Source organism: Vigna unguiculata, chromosome 11, assembly GCF_037176805.1.
Source record: "Vigna unguiculata cultivar grain cowpea cultivar isolate G323 ecotype 2 chromosome 11, ASM3717680v1, whole genome shotgun sequence".
Classification (NCBI taxonomy): Eukaryota; Viridiplantae; Streptophyta; class Magnoliopsida; order Fabales; family Fabaceae; genus Vigna; species Vigna unguiculata.
This window is the reverse complement of record NC_140802.1, coordinates 17,763,017-17,783,833: the sequence shown is the minus strand read 5'-3', so window position 1 is coordinate 17,783,833 and position 20,817 is coordinate 17,763,017. Positions and strand designations below refer to the sequence as shown.

Below are 20,817 nucleotides of genomic sequence, written 5' to 3'. Positions count from 1 at the left end.
TTAAGACTATTAATTAAATAGAACGTTACATGATTTTATATATACAATTCTTTTAAACTCATACTTAAATATACTATATTTGTATCTTATATTATTTTTACATAATAATAAATATTTTGAGAACCTTATTTTATATACAATTTATTTATAATTAAATATAATAATATAAATATCTGAGCTAAGATGATCATATCTTAAATATTGTATTATTATATTATTATAATTAATTATTAACTAGCTGTATATAAAATTTGAGTGGTGAAATATTATCACTCTTTTCATTATTTGTTAAAAACGTTGTTAACCAATGGCAGCCGAAAACTTCTGTAGTTCTAAATCACACATTGTAAATCAGTTTCTATCTGATGCTTTGAAGTACAATGTGATTCATGTTTCGTCCATGCGGTTTTGGTTCAAAAACCGTTGCGTACTTCATCACTTTCATTCAATGAATGTATCAACCGACCTCCATTTGTCTAGCAGAAAAGGATGACCAAAACTGCTGTTTTCTCTTTCTACTTTTGGGAATCAATAACACAAACCATAACAATGGCCATGGAATTAAAAATAAATTATCCCCCTACCACATTATTTACACTATTCGGATCCTCTAGTTCCGTCCGAACCTGATCTGCTGATCCATAAACCCCAACCCAAACGTTTCGTTGGAGCCGGACAAATTTCGGGCATTCGGGTTCTGCTGAAAATATCCCGCTCCGTCAGCCTGTTGGGTTCTCACAGAGCTTTGAACTTCCTCCTCCGTGGGTGCCCCTGACATGAACTCCATGTGACCAAACGGCGGCACAGAAGGGACAAATAAGTCATGGAACTCATAATTCACCATCCCTTGGGTTCGGCAACCTGACCCGAATTCGGAAATCGAATCAAGATCCGGCGGGGTGACCCAATCAGAAAAGAATCCGGATCCCATCTTTTGAAACCCGAATTTCTCGTCCTGTTGTTGCATTGATTTGATCGAGTTCACACCCGGAAAATTGAAGCACTGATCATCGATCTCCAGAAACGATTCGACCATGTCTTCCACGTGGGAAGATGAAGAAGGTGATGACCCATTGCTGCATTCTTTGGCCCAAAGGTTGGCCTCAACCTTTTGCGAACTCGAGTTCTTCTTGTATATACGACACAAAACCCAATCATCAAGCTACATCACATTAGCAACAGACAAACTTGAATTAATTATGAAACAAACCATACCACAAATGTTAGACTGAAGCTTTAGATTACTAAAATCCGATCCAAAAGCAAAAAGTCGTGAGTATTTTTGCATCTATCAGATACCCAACGAATTACTCTTTATGTACTTTGAGAAAAACAATAATTAGAGAAAAACAATACTTCTGGTTAGGACTCATGAATACAAGTTTCAAACCACCCAAAAACTTTCGATATAAAACAATGATTGCAATTTAAGATTTTGGAGTGGCTGAAAAACAGGGGAAAGGAATGCGATTGTGTTAGTACCTTGGTGGTTCCGAGGTTGTTTTTGCGCGAAGAGTCAAGAACACGATACTCATGCATGATCCAATTGGTTTTGGAGCCTTTGGGAGCTTTTCCAACGTAGAAAACAAGTGCCTTTTTTATGCCAACTTTTCTCCCTTCGGTGGTGATAACCTTATCGGTTCCCGTGGCTTTCCAATACCCAGAACCCGCAACTCTGTTTGGCCGTGAACCATTCGGGTACTTCCTATCTCTCGGGCTGAAGAAATACCATTCTTTTTCTCCAAACACAGCCTTAGCTACAGTCCGTAAACCACATTCAATCAGAAAACAATTAACAAAACTCATTTTTCTGCAAATAGTTATTAACCATACATGCTTGATTTCATATCGATTAAATCAAGTGCCAATTTATAATACATATCCAAATTGAAACTAGTTTTATTACCTTTCAATTTTACATCCAAAACGTGACCAGAGACTTCAAACTAAAACTACTTTTAAAATTATTCAATTTTACATCCAAATGAATTCAAACCGCAACCCAAGTACGCTTTTAAATTGTAGAGAACTTTATTACCTGGAAGAACCCATGGATCAAACTTGTACAAATCAACTTCAGCAATGATTGGAAGAGAAAAATGGTGCCCAGCAACCTTACGACAAAGGTACTGAACCAGAAGCTCTTCATCAGTGGGGTAAAACCTAAACCCAGGAGGCAAACTCAACTGTGCGAGAGGGTCTCTCTCTGGAACTCCCATTTTGCTCAATTTCAAGATCCGAAACTGTGAATAACAATATTAGATAAAACAAAGTTTCTTACTTTTTTTTCAAGCTGTGTTTTTTCTTTCTCTTTTTTCAAGGAATAGGTGGCTGTTATTTATACAGGGACATGAAGGTCGAGACACATGCACGGAATCTTTGTCGAGTTCGGTTTGGGCCTCTGGGATTCCGCCACGTCTCCCTTTGGGATGACGCCACGTTGCACTTTCGAAAAGATCATTATGCGGACGACCTTATCTACTTCTCGTACGGTCGCGGCTATGTGGGTGATTCGGTTCATTGTATACTACTGTTCACAAAAGAAACCTTGGAATATTCGTACCATAATGAACTCAAAATAATCACAACATCAATAGATTTTTTAGACTTTAATTATAGGTAATGGTTTTCCCAAATTATTATTTACAATGCGTAAACACCAGTATAACCAGTATTTATGATTTTTTTAAAAGTAGGTTAAAATTTCTCCATTTTAATGTGAGATTTCTTTTTATGGATACTTTTTTTTTTTTAATTTACTTGAAATCTTCTTATAATAGATTCTTTTTATAGAGGATTTTTTATGGGTTTATTGTTGGTATTGAAATTTATATTTTTCCTAATCATGTTAAATGCGCAAAGATAAGGCGAACACGCGTCAGTTAATGTGAAAGTGTAAAGATCAGTCTCTGTTTTTTTCTTCTTACATACAGTGAGTGCGTTTTCTAAACTTCTGGTCGTTATCATTTTTCACGTGACGCTTTTCAAGGGTCGGTGGCCACGTGGCAAAGTAGGAAGCGTGAAGAAAATAGGCTGGGGAAAAAATGGTTCTAAATATTTTAAAGTTGACTAATAAAAGTCATTTTTTAATTTAAAATAAAAATTAATTAATTCAATGTAACAATGTTTATCGTTCTAGTTTATGACTAATGTTCATTAGAAAATTGACAAATAATTTAAATTTTTTTTCTTTTAATTATGCATTTTTCCATATAAAAATTTCAAAAATTAAAGGCATTTTTCAGAAAGAAAAAATTCAGCTGTACCCAAATTATTTACATAATAATTTTCCAATCATATTACAGTTTTATGTAAATAAATAAGGCTTGAACTTTTTTAGTTCATGAAATTTTGTGTTCTAATTCTGCTTTTAAATTGAAAATTATATTTTAGATAAACATATTTGAAATTGAAAAAAAAATTGACAGTGAAATTAAAATATAGTTAAGCCAAATAAATAAAAATATCGCACTCGTATATGGATTTTTTTTATAATTAAAGAATACTACGTGGAATACAAAATATTTCCATCCCTTGTAAAATAGTGTGTGCTTTTACATGACAAAAACAATTTATTTAAACCAGTTACAAAAGAAAAAAAAAAAAGGTAATAGAATTGAACCTTAAAATTCTATCACATCATCAATGACGAAATGTAAAAGCAAAACAATAGAATGTGTAATATGGTTGGATTGCATGTTCCACTGTGACGCATGTCGCATGAAATAAAATTCTATCACGTTGCATTCTTATCTACTTAATTTTTTCCCTTTCCCACTAAGTTGTTTCTTTCACTCATCAACCTCTAAGGGCAAGCTTACAGGTATTAATTGCGGTGGGGCTTGGTGCTTTTCAGTGGTGTTCATAGAAAAGAGAGGTATATTATGTATAATGACGTGGCTGGTCATGGTCAACGTTGCGGAGTGGTCTGATTCAGTGAACTGTTCTCTCTAGATAGGAGTGTTCCAAAGTGTAGTGAACGTGGACACTTTAAGGTTTAGATAGGAAGAAAGAAGGACATACGCATGATCAGATGCATGTCTACGTTGTGGTCAAAACATAAATGTGAAAGAAACGATAACCCAACAAAAACAAAGAGCTCCAGGAAATTGGGAATTTAGGATGAGGATGGGTTTGGCATTAGGTATCACAAAGATCAAGATTATGGTCATTAGCATTAAGTTAGATAACGGTTTGGGATTCTTTTTTAATTTAATATAACTTTTTAAGATTATTTTGTAAATTCCATAAGGGTAAATTACATTTTCATCTTTAAAGAAACACGAGGATACATGATCACCTTTACGTTGATGAATATAATTTATTCTATTTAACTTAACACTTAACTATATATAGAGATTGAAAGAGAAAGACAAACCACAAGCATTGTGGACATAATTAAGCTTATTAATAATTCTACTTCGGATAGATTGAATGATAATTTTGTTATATTTTATATAATTTTATTATATAAAATTATTATTCTTTATGGTGTTATTATTATGGATTAGCATTAATTAATAAATTAATTTATTTGTTAATGTTAATTATATTGCACATAATTTATTATTGTATGGATAATATATATAATTTTGGTTTTCTGATAACGATCTGTGATGAGTTGGATTGTTTAGTAGACAGTCTGTAATGGGCTTGAATAATCAGATACTTATTTGAGAGGTCTCTGGTCTCTATTGAGAGGTTATAAAATTGATACCTATTAGTCAGTTTTCAAGTAACAACGTAAAACACTCTTATGTTTTAGAATACCTATCAGAAAAGGGACAGTAACATCTCATACTACGTGTTTCTATGGATCCTTCATTCATTTCGGATACACAAACTCATACTTGAATATTTTTGAATATATTGTATTATTGTATCTTATATATATTTTTTATTTCTATCAAATTTATGTTCACTAATTTTTTTTCTATTATTTAAAAAAAAAATTTAAATGTTAAAATAAAATATATCATCATTTCATTTTTAACTTTGTATTAGGATTTTTTTCATATACTTATATTTTAAAATTTAGAAAGTATGGGTAATATTAGAATTATAATGAGAAAAAAAAAACATAAAAATGGTCAGAAAGCCTAAACAAACTCGTTTAAAAAGGCTAACATCCCAATGAACACTTTCCTTATTTTCTTATGTCAATGCTTCTTCTTGGATTCATTAACTTATCATTTTCTTTCTTGGTCCCGATAACTGGTTTTTTCTAGCAATCATTCGATTCCACTACCACGGTTAGTTGCAAAATTGTTCAGAATATTGACAAAAACTACTTTTGAGGACAAGACTAACCTTGTGTTTGGATGGAGCATTTCAACAATGTTTAGAAATTGAAATGTTTTGTATTTGAATTGCTTGTAATTAAATTCCATTCATTTTTTAAATAACTTGTTTGGATAAGGAAATTAAAATACCTAACATTTCAATTTCTTGTTTGGAAAAAAAATTGAATTTATTGTGAGATAAAATTTAATTTTAACAATATTTATTTTACGCTTAATTATGTTTTTAATTATGTTTTGAGTTCATGATAAATTTGGAAACATGCTCGACAACCCAGATGGGTCGGGCAAACCCAACTACGCAACCAGATTGGTTAGACCCGACGACCCACCCGAGCTGGACCGACTGGGAAGCCAAGACAGGCTGGGTGGCCTGATGATATAGAGGCCTGACGACCCATACTGCACGATTGTGTCATCAAGTTCGTCAATATGGCCCGATCCAACCCGTCTAGGTCATTGGCCCAATGCTCCAGACGGGTCCGATGACCCGAACGGGCCCGTCGATCAAGACGGGTGCGACGACCTGGACGGGCCCGACGACTTGGATGAGCCCAACAATCCGGACGGGGCCAAATACTAGTGGGCCCGACAACTCGGATGGGCCCAATGACTTGGACACGTCCGATGACCCGGACAGGACCGATGACCGAGTCGGGCCCGAGACTCGAACGGGCCAATTCAAACCGTCAGGTCTGTCTGGGTCGTTGGGACCGTCTGGATAGTTTGGCCCGTACGAGTCATCGAGCCCGTTTGGATCCTCGGAACCGTTCGGGTCATCGGGCTTGTCTAGGTCATCGGGCCCGTCTAGGTCGTCGGGCCCGTCTAGGTCGTCGGGCTCGTCTGGGTCGTCAGGCCTGTCCGTGTTGCCCCGCACTTTCGGGTCGTTGGGCACGTCCGAGTCTTCGGGCTCGTCTGGGTTATCGGGCCTAATGATTTGGAAGGGCTAGTTTTGGTCGTCAGGCTTGTTTGGGTCATTGGGTCTGTCCAGGTCGTCGAGCTCGTCCGGGTTGTCTGGCCCGTCTAGGTCAGGCCCGTCTGGGTCATCGAGCCCGTCTGGATCGTCGGGTCCGTCCGGTTTATCGGGCCCATCTGGGTCGTCAGGCATGTCCGGCTCGTCGGGCCCATCCGGGTTGTCGGGCCTGTCCTGGTTGTCAGGCCCGTCTGGGTTGTAGGGCCCGTCCAGGTCATCGGGCCTGTTTGGGTCGTCGGGCTCGTCCGGGTCATCGGGCACGTTCGGGTCATCGGGCCCGTCCGGGTCGTCGGGTACGTTCGAGTCGTCGTGCCCGTCCGGATCGTCCAGAATGTGAGGTTGAGTGAGAAGAATTTCAAATTCCACCTATTTTGAGGGTATTTGAATTTCTACTAATTTAGCTAATTGAAATCCTTCAAAAGAAGACTTGCATTTGAAATGCTTTTTAATTTCTCTATCCAAACAAAGCATTTCATTACAAAGAAAACTAAATTCTTCAAAAAAATGAATTGCTTCATTAAAATACTCTATCCAAACACACTCTAAAGGTAGATCAATTACGCGAAGCAACTACTTGCAGGTGTGGTTGGTTTCGATAATTTTTCTTTGGATATTGTTGATCTTGTTTTTTATTTTCCCCTAATCTTGTGATTGTGATTGATTATTTTGGTTTTGTTACGTGAGCCACCATTTGTGGAGTTGAGCGAGGGCAAGAGAGAGAGACATAGTTGTAGGTTATCATCACTTATACTACTTTCGTTAAACCTTTTCTTGAGTTTCCCTTGGTTGGAATTATAATTCTCTTTGCCACATACAAAACTTCTAATTAATATACACTACTAAAAATTCACTCATTACCTGCATATTTCTTTATAAAAATATTTTTGCAAGAAATTCATGTATATTTTCCTTTGATTTTTTTTGTATGAAATTCATTTGATTTTTTATACAAAATAAGTGGCAAGAAATATTTAGAAATTTTGTAGCAAAATATTTTTTTTACATGAAATACCTGCAAAAATTTTTATACTAAATTATTTTGCAAGAATATAATTTAAGATTACCTGCAAATTTATTTATGTATTTGTTTATCATATATCTTTTTCTTACAAATAAACTTTTGCAAGAAATACCTGTAAACTTTTTTATGTAAATTTATTTGCAAAAGATAAATTAAAATTTCCTACAAATTTATATATGTATTTATCATTTTTCTTGTCGATAAAATTTTGTAGAAAAAGTATGAAAAATTAAGAAAATGAAAGAACTCGCTAATGTTCTTCCTTTTTGTTCCTGTAGAAAACAAATAAGATATGTTAGACACAAGTGTTACCTTACTCAGATCCGCTATCTCCTTAGTAGGCTTCCTCCTGGCCGATACATGTCGCTTACAGATATCTCGGTGTGATCGGTTTGGACCCGAGGGGGGTTACCTGTAGAAGAGACTCTGAAGCTCAAGTCAGCAAAATCTCTAAGAAAATCAAATCTCGTGATTAAGACTGTCGTTCACGAGATCAAATTAATACTACTAAACTATAGCAACTTCAGTATTGCTAAGATAGTAGTCAAGAAAATAGAAAGGGTAAAGTAACCCTAAGTCGTCTCCCAACGAACACGGAATTGATTTTTAACAAATTAGTTCTTATAAAACTATACAAATGAGTTAGTCAAATAAAATAAAAAATATAGGGGATTAACATAAACAAAGATAGAAATAAAGTTTAAAAGATAAAAAGAAATAAAAACAATAGTAAAGAAAATAGATTGATTCCATTGCTTTTTCAAAATAGATTCATCATCGGTTATCTAAAGATTATTGCTCAATTAATTATTGTTGTAGATTTACAAATTAATCAATGTAAAGTCTCAATGAATTTGTTGGCGTTCTCACTTTTAACCAAAGTACAGTCTCAATTAAAAGTGAGAACTTTTAGATTATCCACAGTAAATTCAACCAAAGTACAGTCTCAATCAAATTTTACTATGCCTAATCATGTATATTCTTTTATCTCCTCACCAAATAAAAAGCTTAATTAATCAAAGTAAAGTCTCAATTAATTTTCGTTAGAGTAAATACCTTTAATCAAAGTAAAGTCTCAATTATTGGTAAAAACTCATTTAATCATATGAAAGTTTCTAAATAAAATCAAAGTAAAGTCTCAATTAAATTTAAAAACTCTTGACTCATATGATCAATATGCATATAGATCTAAAATCATTACTTTTTATGTGATTCAAAGATAAAAAACATAGATAAAAAACATAGATAAATTAAAACCTCAACAATAATAAAAAGAACAAAGAAATTAATTCATTCTAACCTCAGAATCCATAATGAAATTACAATGGAATCAACCCAAGAAGTTTAGCAATTCATGGAATACAAAATAAAAAGAAGAATAGAGAGAAGAAAAGAGAGAGAAATGAAACGAAATTAGGCACCCCTAAGGGTTCCAAAACTCCGAAGTCCCGAGCTTGTTTTCTGCTTCTCCCTTGGTCTCTTTATATAGGAATTGGACTGGTATCTTTTAATATTTTATGATATAATTAAATAAGATAATTATTTAAAAATATCAAATAAAATATCTAAAGATATATTTTTCCCAAATTATCTTCTATCATAAAGATAAAGAAAACCGCAAGGTCCAATTTTTTTGTTCCTCTCTTCTTGGTTTAGCCAAACTTCTTCACTTTTTCAAGTTTTTCTTGTCGTCTTCATGCAATGCTTGGCTTGAATTTTTGTGCTTTTGATAATTCCTTATTCTTGGATTTATCTTTAATGTGTCATGAAGGTTTAATCAATATATTTCCACACCTCCATGAGCTCAACTTAGCTGCAGCTGCACTAACACACCTCAAAATATCCAATGAACATTTATGCAACTAAAAAGCTATTTTTAACATGTTTTTGTATCTCAAGCTCAATAAACCCAATTATAGGAAATCCCAATTAAATCAATCTTTAAGCACACAAATTCAATTAAATACCTATAATTAAACATTAAATGAGGGCAAAAATACGGACTCATCATACCTGTAGAAGAGACTCTAAAGCTCAAGTCAGCAAAATCTCTAAGAAAATCAAATCTCGTGATTAAGAGAGTAATGAATGCGTACCTTTAATTCGTGGGGTCCATGCATATTTATAGACTATTAATTATGTCTGGTCATGTCATGGGTTGGGCCCCTGTTTGGGCTGTAGGTGGGCCTGGGCCCTAGCCTAGGTCCCTTAGTTCGATTATCGTGGGCCTTATGAATCTTACAGAAATGTTCTGATTTTGCCAAGTCCTTGCTTAGTTTCCTAGAGTTAACGGCCTTGGCCAGTTACTCTTTAGCGGCTTAGGCCGCTGTTGTTCTTTTAGTGCGTTCGGTCGATGTTACTCCTTAGCGGCTTAGGCCGAATACTTTTGATTCACCTTAGTGTGCATGGTGATTGTTATTATTTACATCCTTGATGGTTATGCGGACGGGTTTTATGGTTATTATTCAGCTAGGCCGGCTAGGTGTGGTACACTTTTTTAAATTTCTTCTGCTCAAAAAAGTAAAATATTTTAAAATGACTAAATTCACGTATTCCGAAAAATGAAACACTAAATTGGTCCAAAGTTTTGAAATGAACTAATTTTAAAATTCACTTTACCAAAAACATATTTAATCCTTTATTATAGTTAAACATTTATTAAGTTTTAACCCGATTTAAGCTTTACTATTAAAAAATTATTATTCATAATTTTTTCTGTAAAAAATTATTCATAAGAAATACAATTATTTTACAAAAAATATCTATCAATTTTTTAAATTACTTTTTACAAAAAGTTTTTTAAAAAGACATATAATTCATAAAAAATCAATATTAATATTTAATGATATAAAACATACATTAAGTTATTAAACTCTGTCCTAAATTTGAATTTAATATAAATATAAAATATTATATATAATTTTTATTTTTAATAATTATAAATAATTAGTGTAGACTCACTTTTACTATTTTCTCATTTAATATTTGATAAAGGAATATTTTAAAAGATTAAAGTTAAAATGAATAGATTTGTGGCGGGAATCAATATTTCGAAAACAATATAATAAGTTGTATTTGTATTTCTCATTTTAAAAATAATAAGTAGCCAATCGATAAAAATTTGGAACAAATGCATTCTCACATTTCCCTATCTGGTACATTTTCACTCTCACTTTGTCTACCCTCATACTCATAGGTCACATGTTGTTCTTTGTCTTCTCCAATAACTAATATGACAACATCTTCACAGATTTGAAAATTTTCTCCCAATTCACTCTCATTCTCATGTTTTCAGTGGTAGTCATACATTTTTTCTTGATCACAGGTTTGACTTTCGATTTCACTCTCGTTTTCTCTTTTGGCTGTATCTTGTCCTCTCATATTCTCTCGTGTTTGTTATTGACATTATGTTTGTCCTCTAGTTCTATCATTTGATTATTAATTACCTATTTTCGTATTTTTTTACCGATTTTAGTGTTTGGAGATTTGCAAGTTCTGTGATTTGTATAGTTAGGTTTTATCGCTTTTGTTTTTGTAATGTTCCAATTTAGTAGAATAATTCTAATAAATAGAATGTCGTATGTTTATTGTATAAAATAGACCATGACATAAAGTACAAGGGAAATAACTTGTTATAGTTATTAAATACTAAAGGGAAAACCAAAGGCATAACACAAAGCCATTAGACATAACTTAAACATGAGATAGTTTAACTTGAGAGTGCTCACATGATAAAGGAGTTGCAAAAATAAAACAGTTCGACAAAAAGTGCTCAAAAGAGTATTAGCTACCTCGCCCAAAACTAGACAACAACATCACCACCATCTGAGCAATCCTAGGGAATCTCCACGTCTGCTCACACCAAGTATTTGGTGATTATTGCAAAAAGGGAAAAGCCAAATAGAGAACACAAACACAGAGAGAAAGGGTAAGCTAGAGACAAAAATAATTTTTTAACATATCAAAGAGAAAGCAATGTATTACACAAATTATAAACAGGCAATTCAGTAAGCACACAAGGCATGTGAAGGCAAACAATGCAAGACCCTCAAACTCAATTATCTGGAAACATATAAAGAGATCATATTCACTGGATGCTTGCACTTGTGGTGGCCTCTACTGCTCTATAGAGCCATTGCCAATGGGTTTCACCCTACCACACACAAGGTTAGCCTTCAATCATTTAGGCCATTATCCTGCCAAAAACTAGGGCCTCTTACTACTCTCACCACTTGGATCAGTACGCTCTATGTGAGACTAACTGATTCTTTAGAGTTTCAGGATGCAACCTTGCTTGAATCCTTATCTAATTATATACACCATAACACCACCATGAAATCTCACCCAGAGATTCATGGAATTACATCTAACTTATGCCACATCCATGTTCTCAGACCATATGCCACATGTTATGTCATGACATCCAAATCTCATGCCAATGCACCACCAACCAACCAACCAATTCATAGATCATTTCATTTCATACCAAGCAAGTTAATATCACATGAAACATACACAATCACAGATTCATTCCTTTAAGAGTCAATGAATCAATCCATAAGTTAAAGTAAGGAATTAAAATTCTGCAACAATTCTCGCTTAAGCTAGATTGACCTCGCTTATGCTAGAAATTCTCGCTTAAGCTAGACTAGTCTCAATTAAGTTAGAAATTCTCGCTTAAGCTAGACTGATCTCGCTTAAGCTAAAATTTCTCGCTTAAGCTAAATTGACAGATTTTCACTAATTTCAGCATAAAAAACCCAAAATCCCAAACAACAAAAACTAAAAAAAAAAAAACATAACCACATTGCATAAAACATTGGCATCATACTTCATGCTTTTAAAAGGGTAAAGAAATCAATCATGGGAGCATACAAGCATTCAAACAACTCTGTTGAAAATCTCGTTCAAGCTAAGGAGCTCTCGCTCAAGCGAAAAGTTCTCGCTTAGGCGAGATTGAAATCAGAGGGCATTTTTAGGGTTCACGAGTTCTTGCTTAAGCGAGGCCTCCTCGCTTGAGCGAGATTACTCTCGCTCAAAACTAGAGCTCGTCGCCTGAGCGACAACTCAAGCAGAACTTGGGGTGAACTTGTTGTTAATTTCGCTTAGGCGAGGGTTGCTCACTTGGACAAAAACAACATAGCTCTTTCGTGCTCACGCATGCAAACCAAAAAAGTAGTACCAAACAACATTTCAACCATTTCCAAGCAACCACAACAGCGAGCAAACATCATAAACATGATTTAAAACTAGAAAAACATGCAATAATCATAAAAAACTTTAAACCCTAGCTTCCCTTATCTAGACAGATGGTAGCCAATCAACACAGATACTCCAAGAAGACCACCACTGCTTATAAGACGAACTAAAGAGATGGAAGAACACGTTCTGCTAGCTCGGGGGAGGAAAAAGCATATGCCCTTAGAGCTTTTGCTTCAGAACTATAAGTGATAGAGGAAGTTGTTTCTGAAAAAATGAGACAGAATGAGAGTGAGTGATTGGGAAGTGTTCTTGAGTACTAAGGTGGGTTGACTATGGGTCCTTACTTATTAAAGTTGAGCCTATTTACTTAAAACAAAAGTGGGTCTTATAGTTTTAATTTCTGTTTTCATTTGTGTTTTGATTCTATTTGGTGTTTCATATGTGTGGATATTTTTGATTAACCTATCTAGAGCATTTATTACTTTTGCGTGATAAAGATGTTTCAGTTTTAACTAGTATGAGACCCGTGCCTATGCACAGGTCGTTTTTTTTTTGTTTTTTTATTTGGATAAAAAGTTTAATATAATAATTATTATATTTGAATGAATTATTTATTTACATGATTATATTTTACTATTATATAATTAATATAATTATTGTTATAATAATAATAATAGATTATATTAATATTAATAATAATAATAAAATTAAAAAATAATAACTAGATGATTTTATTTATTTTAAATCATAAAAATGATAATTAATTAGTAATGCGTAATAAAGTTATATTTATATGACTAAAATTTAAATTATACTTTTGAGTTATATACTATATTAAAATAAAATGCATATGCACGTCGTTGTTAAAATAAAATCTAGGTATATTGTGTAACAATGTCTGGTGCAAAATAAATACCACATGAAATTGATGTCAAAATTTTTAAATAAAAACACATGTAGAAAGAAATACATGTATATTATATTAAAATGAAATGCATATACACATGTTGTTGTTAAGGTAAAATGCAAGCATAATGTATAATATGGTCTCGTACAAAACAAATATAACATAAAATTGATGTTAAAATTTTTATATAGAAACACATGTAAATATATAGATGCTTGTATGCTACATTAAAATAAAATGTGTACGCATTGTAATGTCCCATTCAATAAATAAACTTAATTAAATAAAACATCACACAATATAATATAAAGAGCAAAGTTTCGGAGTATTAATGTCACTCCATACAGTTATCCGAAATACTTAGAGGAAATTGAGGCACACCACGATGCCAATACAAAACCAGATAGAAATTATGCAGTATTTAACATAAAAGCTCAAAGGCAACGTAGTATAAGGGCTACAACCCTAAAGGAAACTCGAAGAAGCGGGATACAACTCAATAAGCTATGCAGCGAAATCTTCATCACTCTGACGACCACGAGGAGTTCTCACATTTGCTCCCATCAATAAATTGATGATCATCGCAAAAGAAGAAAACACACCCAAACACACAAGTAAAGCAAAAAAGGTAAGTTAGAGTGGAAAAATGTTTTATCATGCAATTGCATACAATTTTAAAGCCAAAGTGATGAAGGATTGACCCCAACCAAGGATGGAGGTACATGTTAAAGAAGACTAAGCATGTTTAGAAAGGAAGTTCACTAATCCTTTATCCCTTTCATTTGTGTTTGTTATTTTTGATTCCCAAAGTTGACTTAGTTGAATCAACTTTAGTTCACTTGTTGACCTTTGACTAGGTTTGACTTGTTGACTATAGTTGACTTGACTTAAGCCAACATGCTAATCTATGTTTATTTGCTTTGTAGGTTAATTATGAGTAAGAAAGCAATGCTAGGTGGCGCATGGTGATTGGTGAGCATAAATGATGTGGAGGAGAGAGTAAAGCAAAGGCATAAAGCATAAAGTAAAAGACATGAAGCAAATGTACCTATGTACCTTTGGTCTCCTTTGTTTTTAGCACACTTTGGCCACTTTTTGGAGACATATGAGACACATTCTTTGTCTCCTTTTGTGCTAGAACGAAATTAGCCTTGCACACACCATAGTTAGCTCTTTTGTCTCTCATTTTTTGTAACCTTATTTGACCTAGTTTCTAGAAGCTAGGGTTAGGTTTTTGTAGAGAAATCCTTAGGTATCTTTTATTTGCTTAGAGGCCCCTAAACTCTTCTATATAAGGGGTGCTCCTAGACATGTAAAAGGGTTGAACATTTTGAAGTAAAAACACTCTTGTGTCTCAACCATTTGTGAGAGTTTCCTCCCTTGGGAGTGAATACTTTTAAGCCTTATCTTGCATAGCAAGTGGCGGCACACATCCACTCATCTTCAAGGTTGCCATGGCTTTTAGCCTAGCCTTGTAGTGGTGTGCTTCTCACATTTTTACCATTTCTTCCCTTTCCATTTTATGTTTTCTTCTTCCTTTAATTGTTCTTGGTTTTCTATGATTTATGTGCTTTCCATAAACCATAAATGGAAGGCACATAAACCATAAATGGTTTTCTATACTTTAAATGGAAGGCACATAAACCATAATAAACAAAGAACAATTAAAGGAAGAAGAAAACATAAAATGGAAAGGAAAGAAATGGTAAAAATGTGAGAAGCACGCCACTACAAGGCTAAGCTAGAAGCCATGACAACCTTGAAGATGAGTGGATGTGTGCCGTCACTTGCTATGCAAGATAAGGCTTAAAAGTATTCACTCCCTAAGGAGGAAACTCTCACAAATGGTTGAGACACAAGAGTGTTTTTACTTCAAAATGTTCAACCCTTTTACATGTCTAGGAGCACCCCTTATATAGAAGAACTTAGGGGCCTCTAAGCAAATAATAGATACATAAGGATGTCTCTACAAAAACCTAACCCTAGCTTCTAGAAACTAGGTCAAAGAAGGTTACAAAAAATGAGAGACAAAAGAGCTAACTATGGTGTGTGCAAGGATAATTTCGTTCTAGCACAAAAGGAGACAAAGAATGTGTCTCATATGTCTCCAAAAAGTGGCCAAAGTGTGCTAAAAACAAAGGAGACCAAAGGTACATAGGTACACTTGCTTCATGCCTTTTACTTTATGCTTTATGCCTTTGCTTTACTCTCTCCTCCATATCATTTATGCTCCCCAATCACCATGCACCACCTAGCATTGATTTCTTACTCCTAATTAACCTACAAAGCAAATAAACATAGATTAGCATGTTGGCTTAAGTCAAGTCAACTATAGTCAACAAGTCAAACCTAGTCAAAGGTCAACAAGTCAACTAAAGTTGATTCAACTAAGTCAACTTTGGGAATCAAAAATAAAAAACACAAATGAAAGAGATGAAGGATTAGTGAACTTTCTTTCTAAACATGCTTAGTCTTCTTAAGCATGTGCCTCCATCCTTGGTTGGGCTCAATCCTTCATCATCCTCCCCTCCTTAGAGAGAATTTGACCACAAATTCTTTAAGCCTTGGTAGATGGAGCTTGACTTGATTTGGTGGAGGATTTGCGCCTCCCTTTTATGAGCTCTTGTTCCATTCTTTCTAAGGGTATTACCCCTAGCTTTGGTGAGGCCATCTTTATTTTCTAGAGTACTCTTTCTCTCTTGCTTATGCTTTGGGCCTTACTTTTTGGCTTGGGAAGAAAAGGAAGGGTAATGCACATCTTGCTTTGGGAGAATTTTTGTGTAGGAAAGTAACACCTTAGTGAAAGCTTGCCCCTTTCATTTTTTTTCTTTATCTTTTCTTATTATATTTCTATCCTTATTAACTTCTTGAGGTGATAGAGGTTGTAAAGTGGTCTTTTTCCCATTTATGAAGAAAATGTATTGGTTGGTATGACCATCATGTAAAGTTTGTTTACCAAATTGTCATGGCCTACCTAGTAAGATATGTGTGACTTCCATGGGAACAACATGACATAGCACCTCATCTTTGTAGCTTCCTATAGAGAAGTTAATTAGGACTTCTTTGTTGATATCTATTTCTCCCTCTTTACTTATCCAAGCAAGTTTGTAGGGCTTAGCATGAGGAATGGTCTCTAAGCTAAGCTTTTCCACCAACCTTGTACTAGCTACATTGGTACTATTTCCTCCATCAATAATTAGAGAGACAACCCATTTGTTAATTTTGCATCTAGATTGAAAAATGTTTTCTCTTTGAGTTGGCTGAAGCCTTAATAACATAGGGTCTTTCTCAAAAATTTTAGTTTTACTAGAGGAAGAAGATTCTTTTGAAAGAGAATAGGGAGATGAGTGTTCACTTTCAATATCATTACTCTTCTTTAAGATCATGGTCCTTTTGGTTGGGCAATTTAAAGCAATGTGATTATAACCCAAACATTTGAAACATTTAATGGAACTTGATCTTTGAGAAGTGGAATGGTGAATGTGATGACTTGGTGACTTACTTTTACTTGGTGGTTCTTGATGAGAGTTAAAAGGGAACTTATCATGTTTCTTTTTATCCTTTCCCTTCCATGATTGGCTAAAGTAGTGGTTGTGTGAGTAACTCTTCTTTGCCCTTCTTTTTCTTTTCAATTGAATTTCAATCCCAAGGACAAGTGTGAAAACATTTTCAAGAGCGGAGTACTCATACAACTCTACTTGGTCTTGTATGTCTCTCTTAAGACCACTCACAAATATTTTTATTTTCTCTTTGTTAGTTTCTTTTATTTCAACCCTACGCATTTGAGAATCTAATTCTTTAAAGTACTCACTCACACTCATAAAACCTTGTTGAAGCCTTTGGAACTTCAAAAGAAGTTCCTTCCTATAGGAGGGAGGAACAAATCTAGCGCGCATAAGAGTTTTAATGTCCATCCAAGAAGCCGCGGTTGGCCCTTGGTCATAATTCTTACAAACTTTATGCCACCAAGTATTAGCATACTCCAAAAATCCTAAAACTATTAGATCAACTTTAGCTTCCCAATCAAGGAAGATTTTGGGATCACTTCCACCATAGAACTTAGGAATCTTTGGAGTTTGCTCCTCTTGTGATGGGTTGCACATATAATGCCCTCTTTTCCTAGCTTCTCTTTCTTGCTCTTTAGCTTCAAGCCTTTGAATGTGCTCTTGGATTCTTAGGTCACTTTGCTCCTTGTCTTTTCTCAATTGTTCAAAGGACTCCTTCCTAGACAACTCCAAATCCCGAAGCAATCTCATCAATGTATTGTTTTTGTTTGGAGTAGGTGCATTTGATGAACTTGCCATGATTCCTACAACAAAACACTCAAAGCCAAAACAAAATAAATGAATTAGGGGATAGACAACATGAAAACAAAGACCAATTCCAACCCAAAATGTAACCCAAGTGTTTAGATCACTCTCCCAAAGTAACAAGGCAAGGCTACACTCAAAGCTCCTCCAAGGAGTGAAGAAAACACTTTGTTCAAAAATCCTTTTCTTGCATACAAGTGGGTCGGTTCAAACACTCAAGAATTTCAAGAAGACAAACATACTATGACAAAACCAAGAGTACTTAAAGACAAGCAAGAAAAGCACAAAAACAAGAAATGCTAAACTATAAAGAAGAAAAGTTTGAGACAAACTTTTAACAAGACTAAAATAAGAAAAGCACATTATAAGAATGACATGGAAAATACTTGAACATGCATTCCCTAGTCCTAAATCATGCATACACCAAGAAAGATCATAACCAAGTCAAAGAATGGAACTAATTTGCCAATATCACCCATTTCTCAAGCATGAATTGAAAAAATATATATGAATACATAAATGATAAATGAGTAAAAAAATATAATAATAATTTAAAAATCTATGGTACTTTACGAAGGTTTTGAAAGCTATAGTATTTTACGGAGGTTTTGAAGCCCAGGGTATTTTAGGGGGTTTTGAAACCCATGGTATTTTATGGGGGTTCTGAAACCTATGTTATTTTATGGAGGTTCTAAAACCTATAGTATTTTATGGAGGTTTCAAAGTCCACGATATTTTACGGAGGTTTCAAAATTCATGGTAATTAACCGGGGGTTTTAAACCCACAAAACTTAACTGAGGTTTTAAAACCTATGTTAAATATAAAAGGATTAAAAACCTCCGTTATTGATTGGTGCTTCATGGGGTTCGTAAAAACCCCGGCTAACACATTCTCCAGGGATGGTTTAGCGGGAGAAATCGAAACCCCGAGTAAAGAACTTAGTAGAGGTTTTAACCCTGAGTAATGTAAAAATAAACCTCCGTTAAAAATATTTCTTCTTGTAGTGACATTAGGCCCCTTCATATTGTTGATAATGTTATCGTTCAAGTAATCAAATTTATATTATTCATACAATTTTAACAATGTTAGGAAAGAAGCCAAAAATATTAGTGTTAGCTCAAAAGTAGTCTTCAACAAACATGAAATTGATTTATATATAATTAATTCTTATAAATTCTATAAAAAAGGTTAGTCAAATAAAATAAAATAATAGAAAAGAAAGATAAATAAAAGATTAAATAACAAAAATAATTGTTCCTGCAGAGAACAAACAAGAGGTTAGGCACAAGTGTCACCTTACCATGTAGTCCGCTATCTCTTCAGTTGGCCTCTTCCCGGTCGATACATGTCAACTTGAACCCAGGAGGGGTTACCTGTAGAAGAATCTCCGAAGCTTAAGTAAGTCAAAGCTCTCAGAGAGTCAAATTAGTGATTAATGAATGCGTACCTTTAAATGATGGGGTCCACGTGTATTTATAGGACATTAATGACGTCTGACCATTTCATGGGCTGGGTCTTGACTTGGGCTTTAGTTTGGGCCATGAATGGGCATGGGCCCCAACCCAGGCCCTTGAGATCTATTGAATGCGGTGGCATCGATGTTGGCTTAAGTTTATTGGAGTAGTCGGTCTCGACCGGCTACTTGCCTAGATGGCTTATGTTGGTGATGTGAAGTGCTAACTCGGCCTAACTTGGGTACTAGGCGGTTTCGATATGCACACTGTTTACTTGGTTAAGTTTGGCTAGGTACGGTACACCAGTCCCCCAGCCTTGTCCGATATGGGTTGTCGGTCAAGGATGATATGTGTCGATAAGCTAGCAGAATCGGCTAGGTGTGATACACCAGTCCCCCAGCCTTTAAGTGTGGTGAACAGTGTTAAGGCTTAGAATTTGCAACTGTCAGAAGGTAGGTGAAAGGGTGTCAGTTGGTCACATTGAAAAAGTTTTGGCGCCGTCATTTTGAAGTGGGATCTTTCGCAATGATGGTGTCGATTGGTCTATGGTGTGGTTTTGGCGGGAAGAGGTTCGTCGTTTGGGATCGCAGGCTATAAATGTGTGTTTGCAAATAGATAAGGGGTTACCTGTTTCATTTGTGAATTCTGAATTTAAAGACCTTGTGCGCGTAAAAGTGTCCGACTAGTCTTCTATTTCGACCGACATCTTCCCGTAAAAAACGAAATCAGGTATGTCCAGTAGTAGTAGCGTGTCTTCGTCTAGTAGTAGTGAAAGTACTGAGTCAGATAGAAGTAAGGATGGACGACTTGGCGGAGAGGGTACAGGTTCTGGAGCTGTTACAAGCGGGATACCTATAGAGGTTGTGAGGGAGGTTCGAGAGGATCCTCCTGAAGAGTTGGAGGAGAGTAACTTGCCAGCCAAAGGCGGCTATGGATGGGTTGCTGCTGATGTTCGTGACCAATCATCCTTATTTAGGTGGTCTCGTCTGTTAAATTCTTGGCTAAACTGCACACCCGTTATGTCTAGGGGTGTCAGCGGAGACATTGTTTCGCTAGAGAGGGTGAGTGCCGTCGACCGGGTATGCCACGGGCAGGAGGGGGCTACCGAGAAATTCTTCTACATGTATATGTGCCACTTTTCTCAGCTTCATGTGCGACTACCCTTAGACGACTTCACTATGGGTGTGCTGTGGGCGTTGAATGTGGCACCTACCCAGCTACATCCTAATAGCTGGGCCTACTTGCAGGCCTTCCGCATTCTGTGCGAGTCTTTATATTTGGAGCCTACTCCCTATGCCTTCTTGTATTTTTATGACACCAGACCCTGAAGGCCGGCTACTTGGCTTTCTTTAATCAGTCGCCCCAGCATCAGCAGGCTGGATGCTTTCTCTCAGTCTTTCAAGCATTTCAAAGACGGGTACTTCAAGGTCGTTGTGAAGGAAGGGGGTAAATCTCATTTTTTGAATGCGGATGGGAGTACCAAGTTTCCCTTTAGCTGGACCAACAATCCTTCTCGTTATAAAGACATGGGAGTGGAGGAGTTGTCGGCTGGTGACAAGGAGGTGGTGGGGATGTTGTTGAAATTTGTGGATAAGTTGCCCACTAAGGGCCTAGTTAGGGTTTATAATTCGGTGCATCCGATAATAGAT

At 35.3% G+C, this 20,817-nt stretch overlaps 1 protein-coding gene across 1 annotated transcript; it reads right to left on the bottom strand.

Annotated features, from left to right (window-relative positions):
• Window positions 1-406: 406 nt before the first annotated feature.
• LOC114168383 (NAC domain-containing protein 72-like) lies at window positions 407-2,322 on the bottom strand. The gene is made up of 3 exons (XM_028053168.2): window positions 2,039-2,322; window positions 1,483-1,757; window positions 407-1,162 (listed from the first exon to the last, which is right to left on the bottom strand). Exons 1-3 carry the CDS (start codon window positions 2,217-2,219, stop codon window positions 611-613), a joined length of 1,008 nt encoding a protein of 335 aa, XP_027908969.2. The 5' UTR covers window positions 2,220-2,322; the 3' UTR covers window positions 407-610.
• Window positions 2,323-20,817: the final 18,495 nt, after the last annotated feature.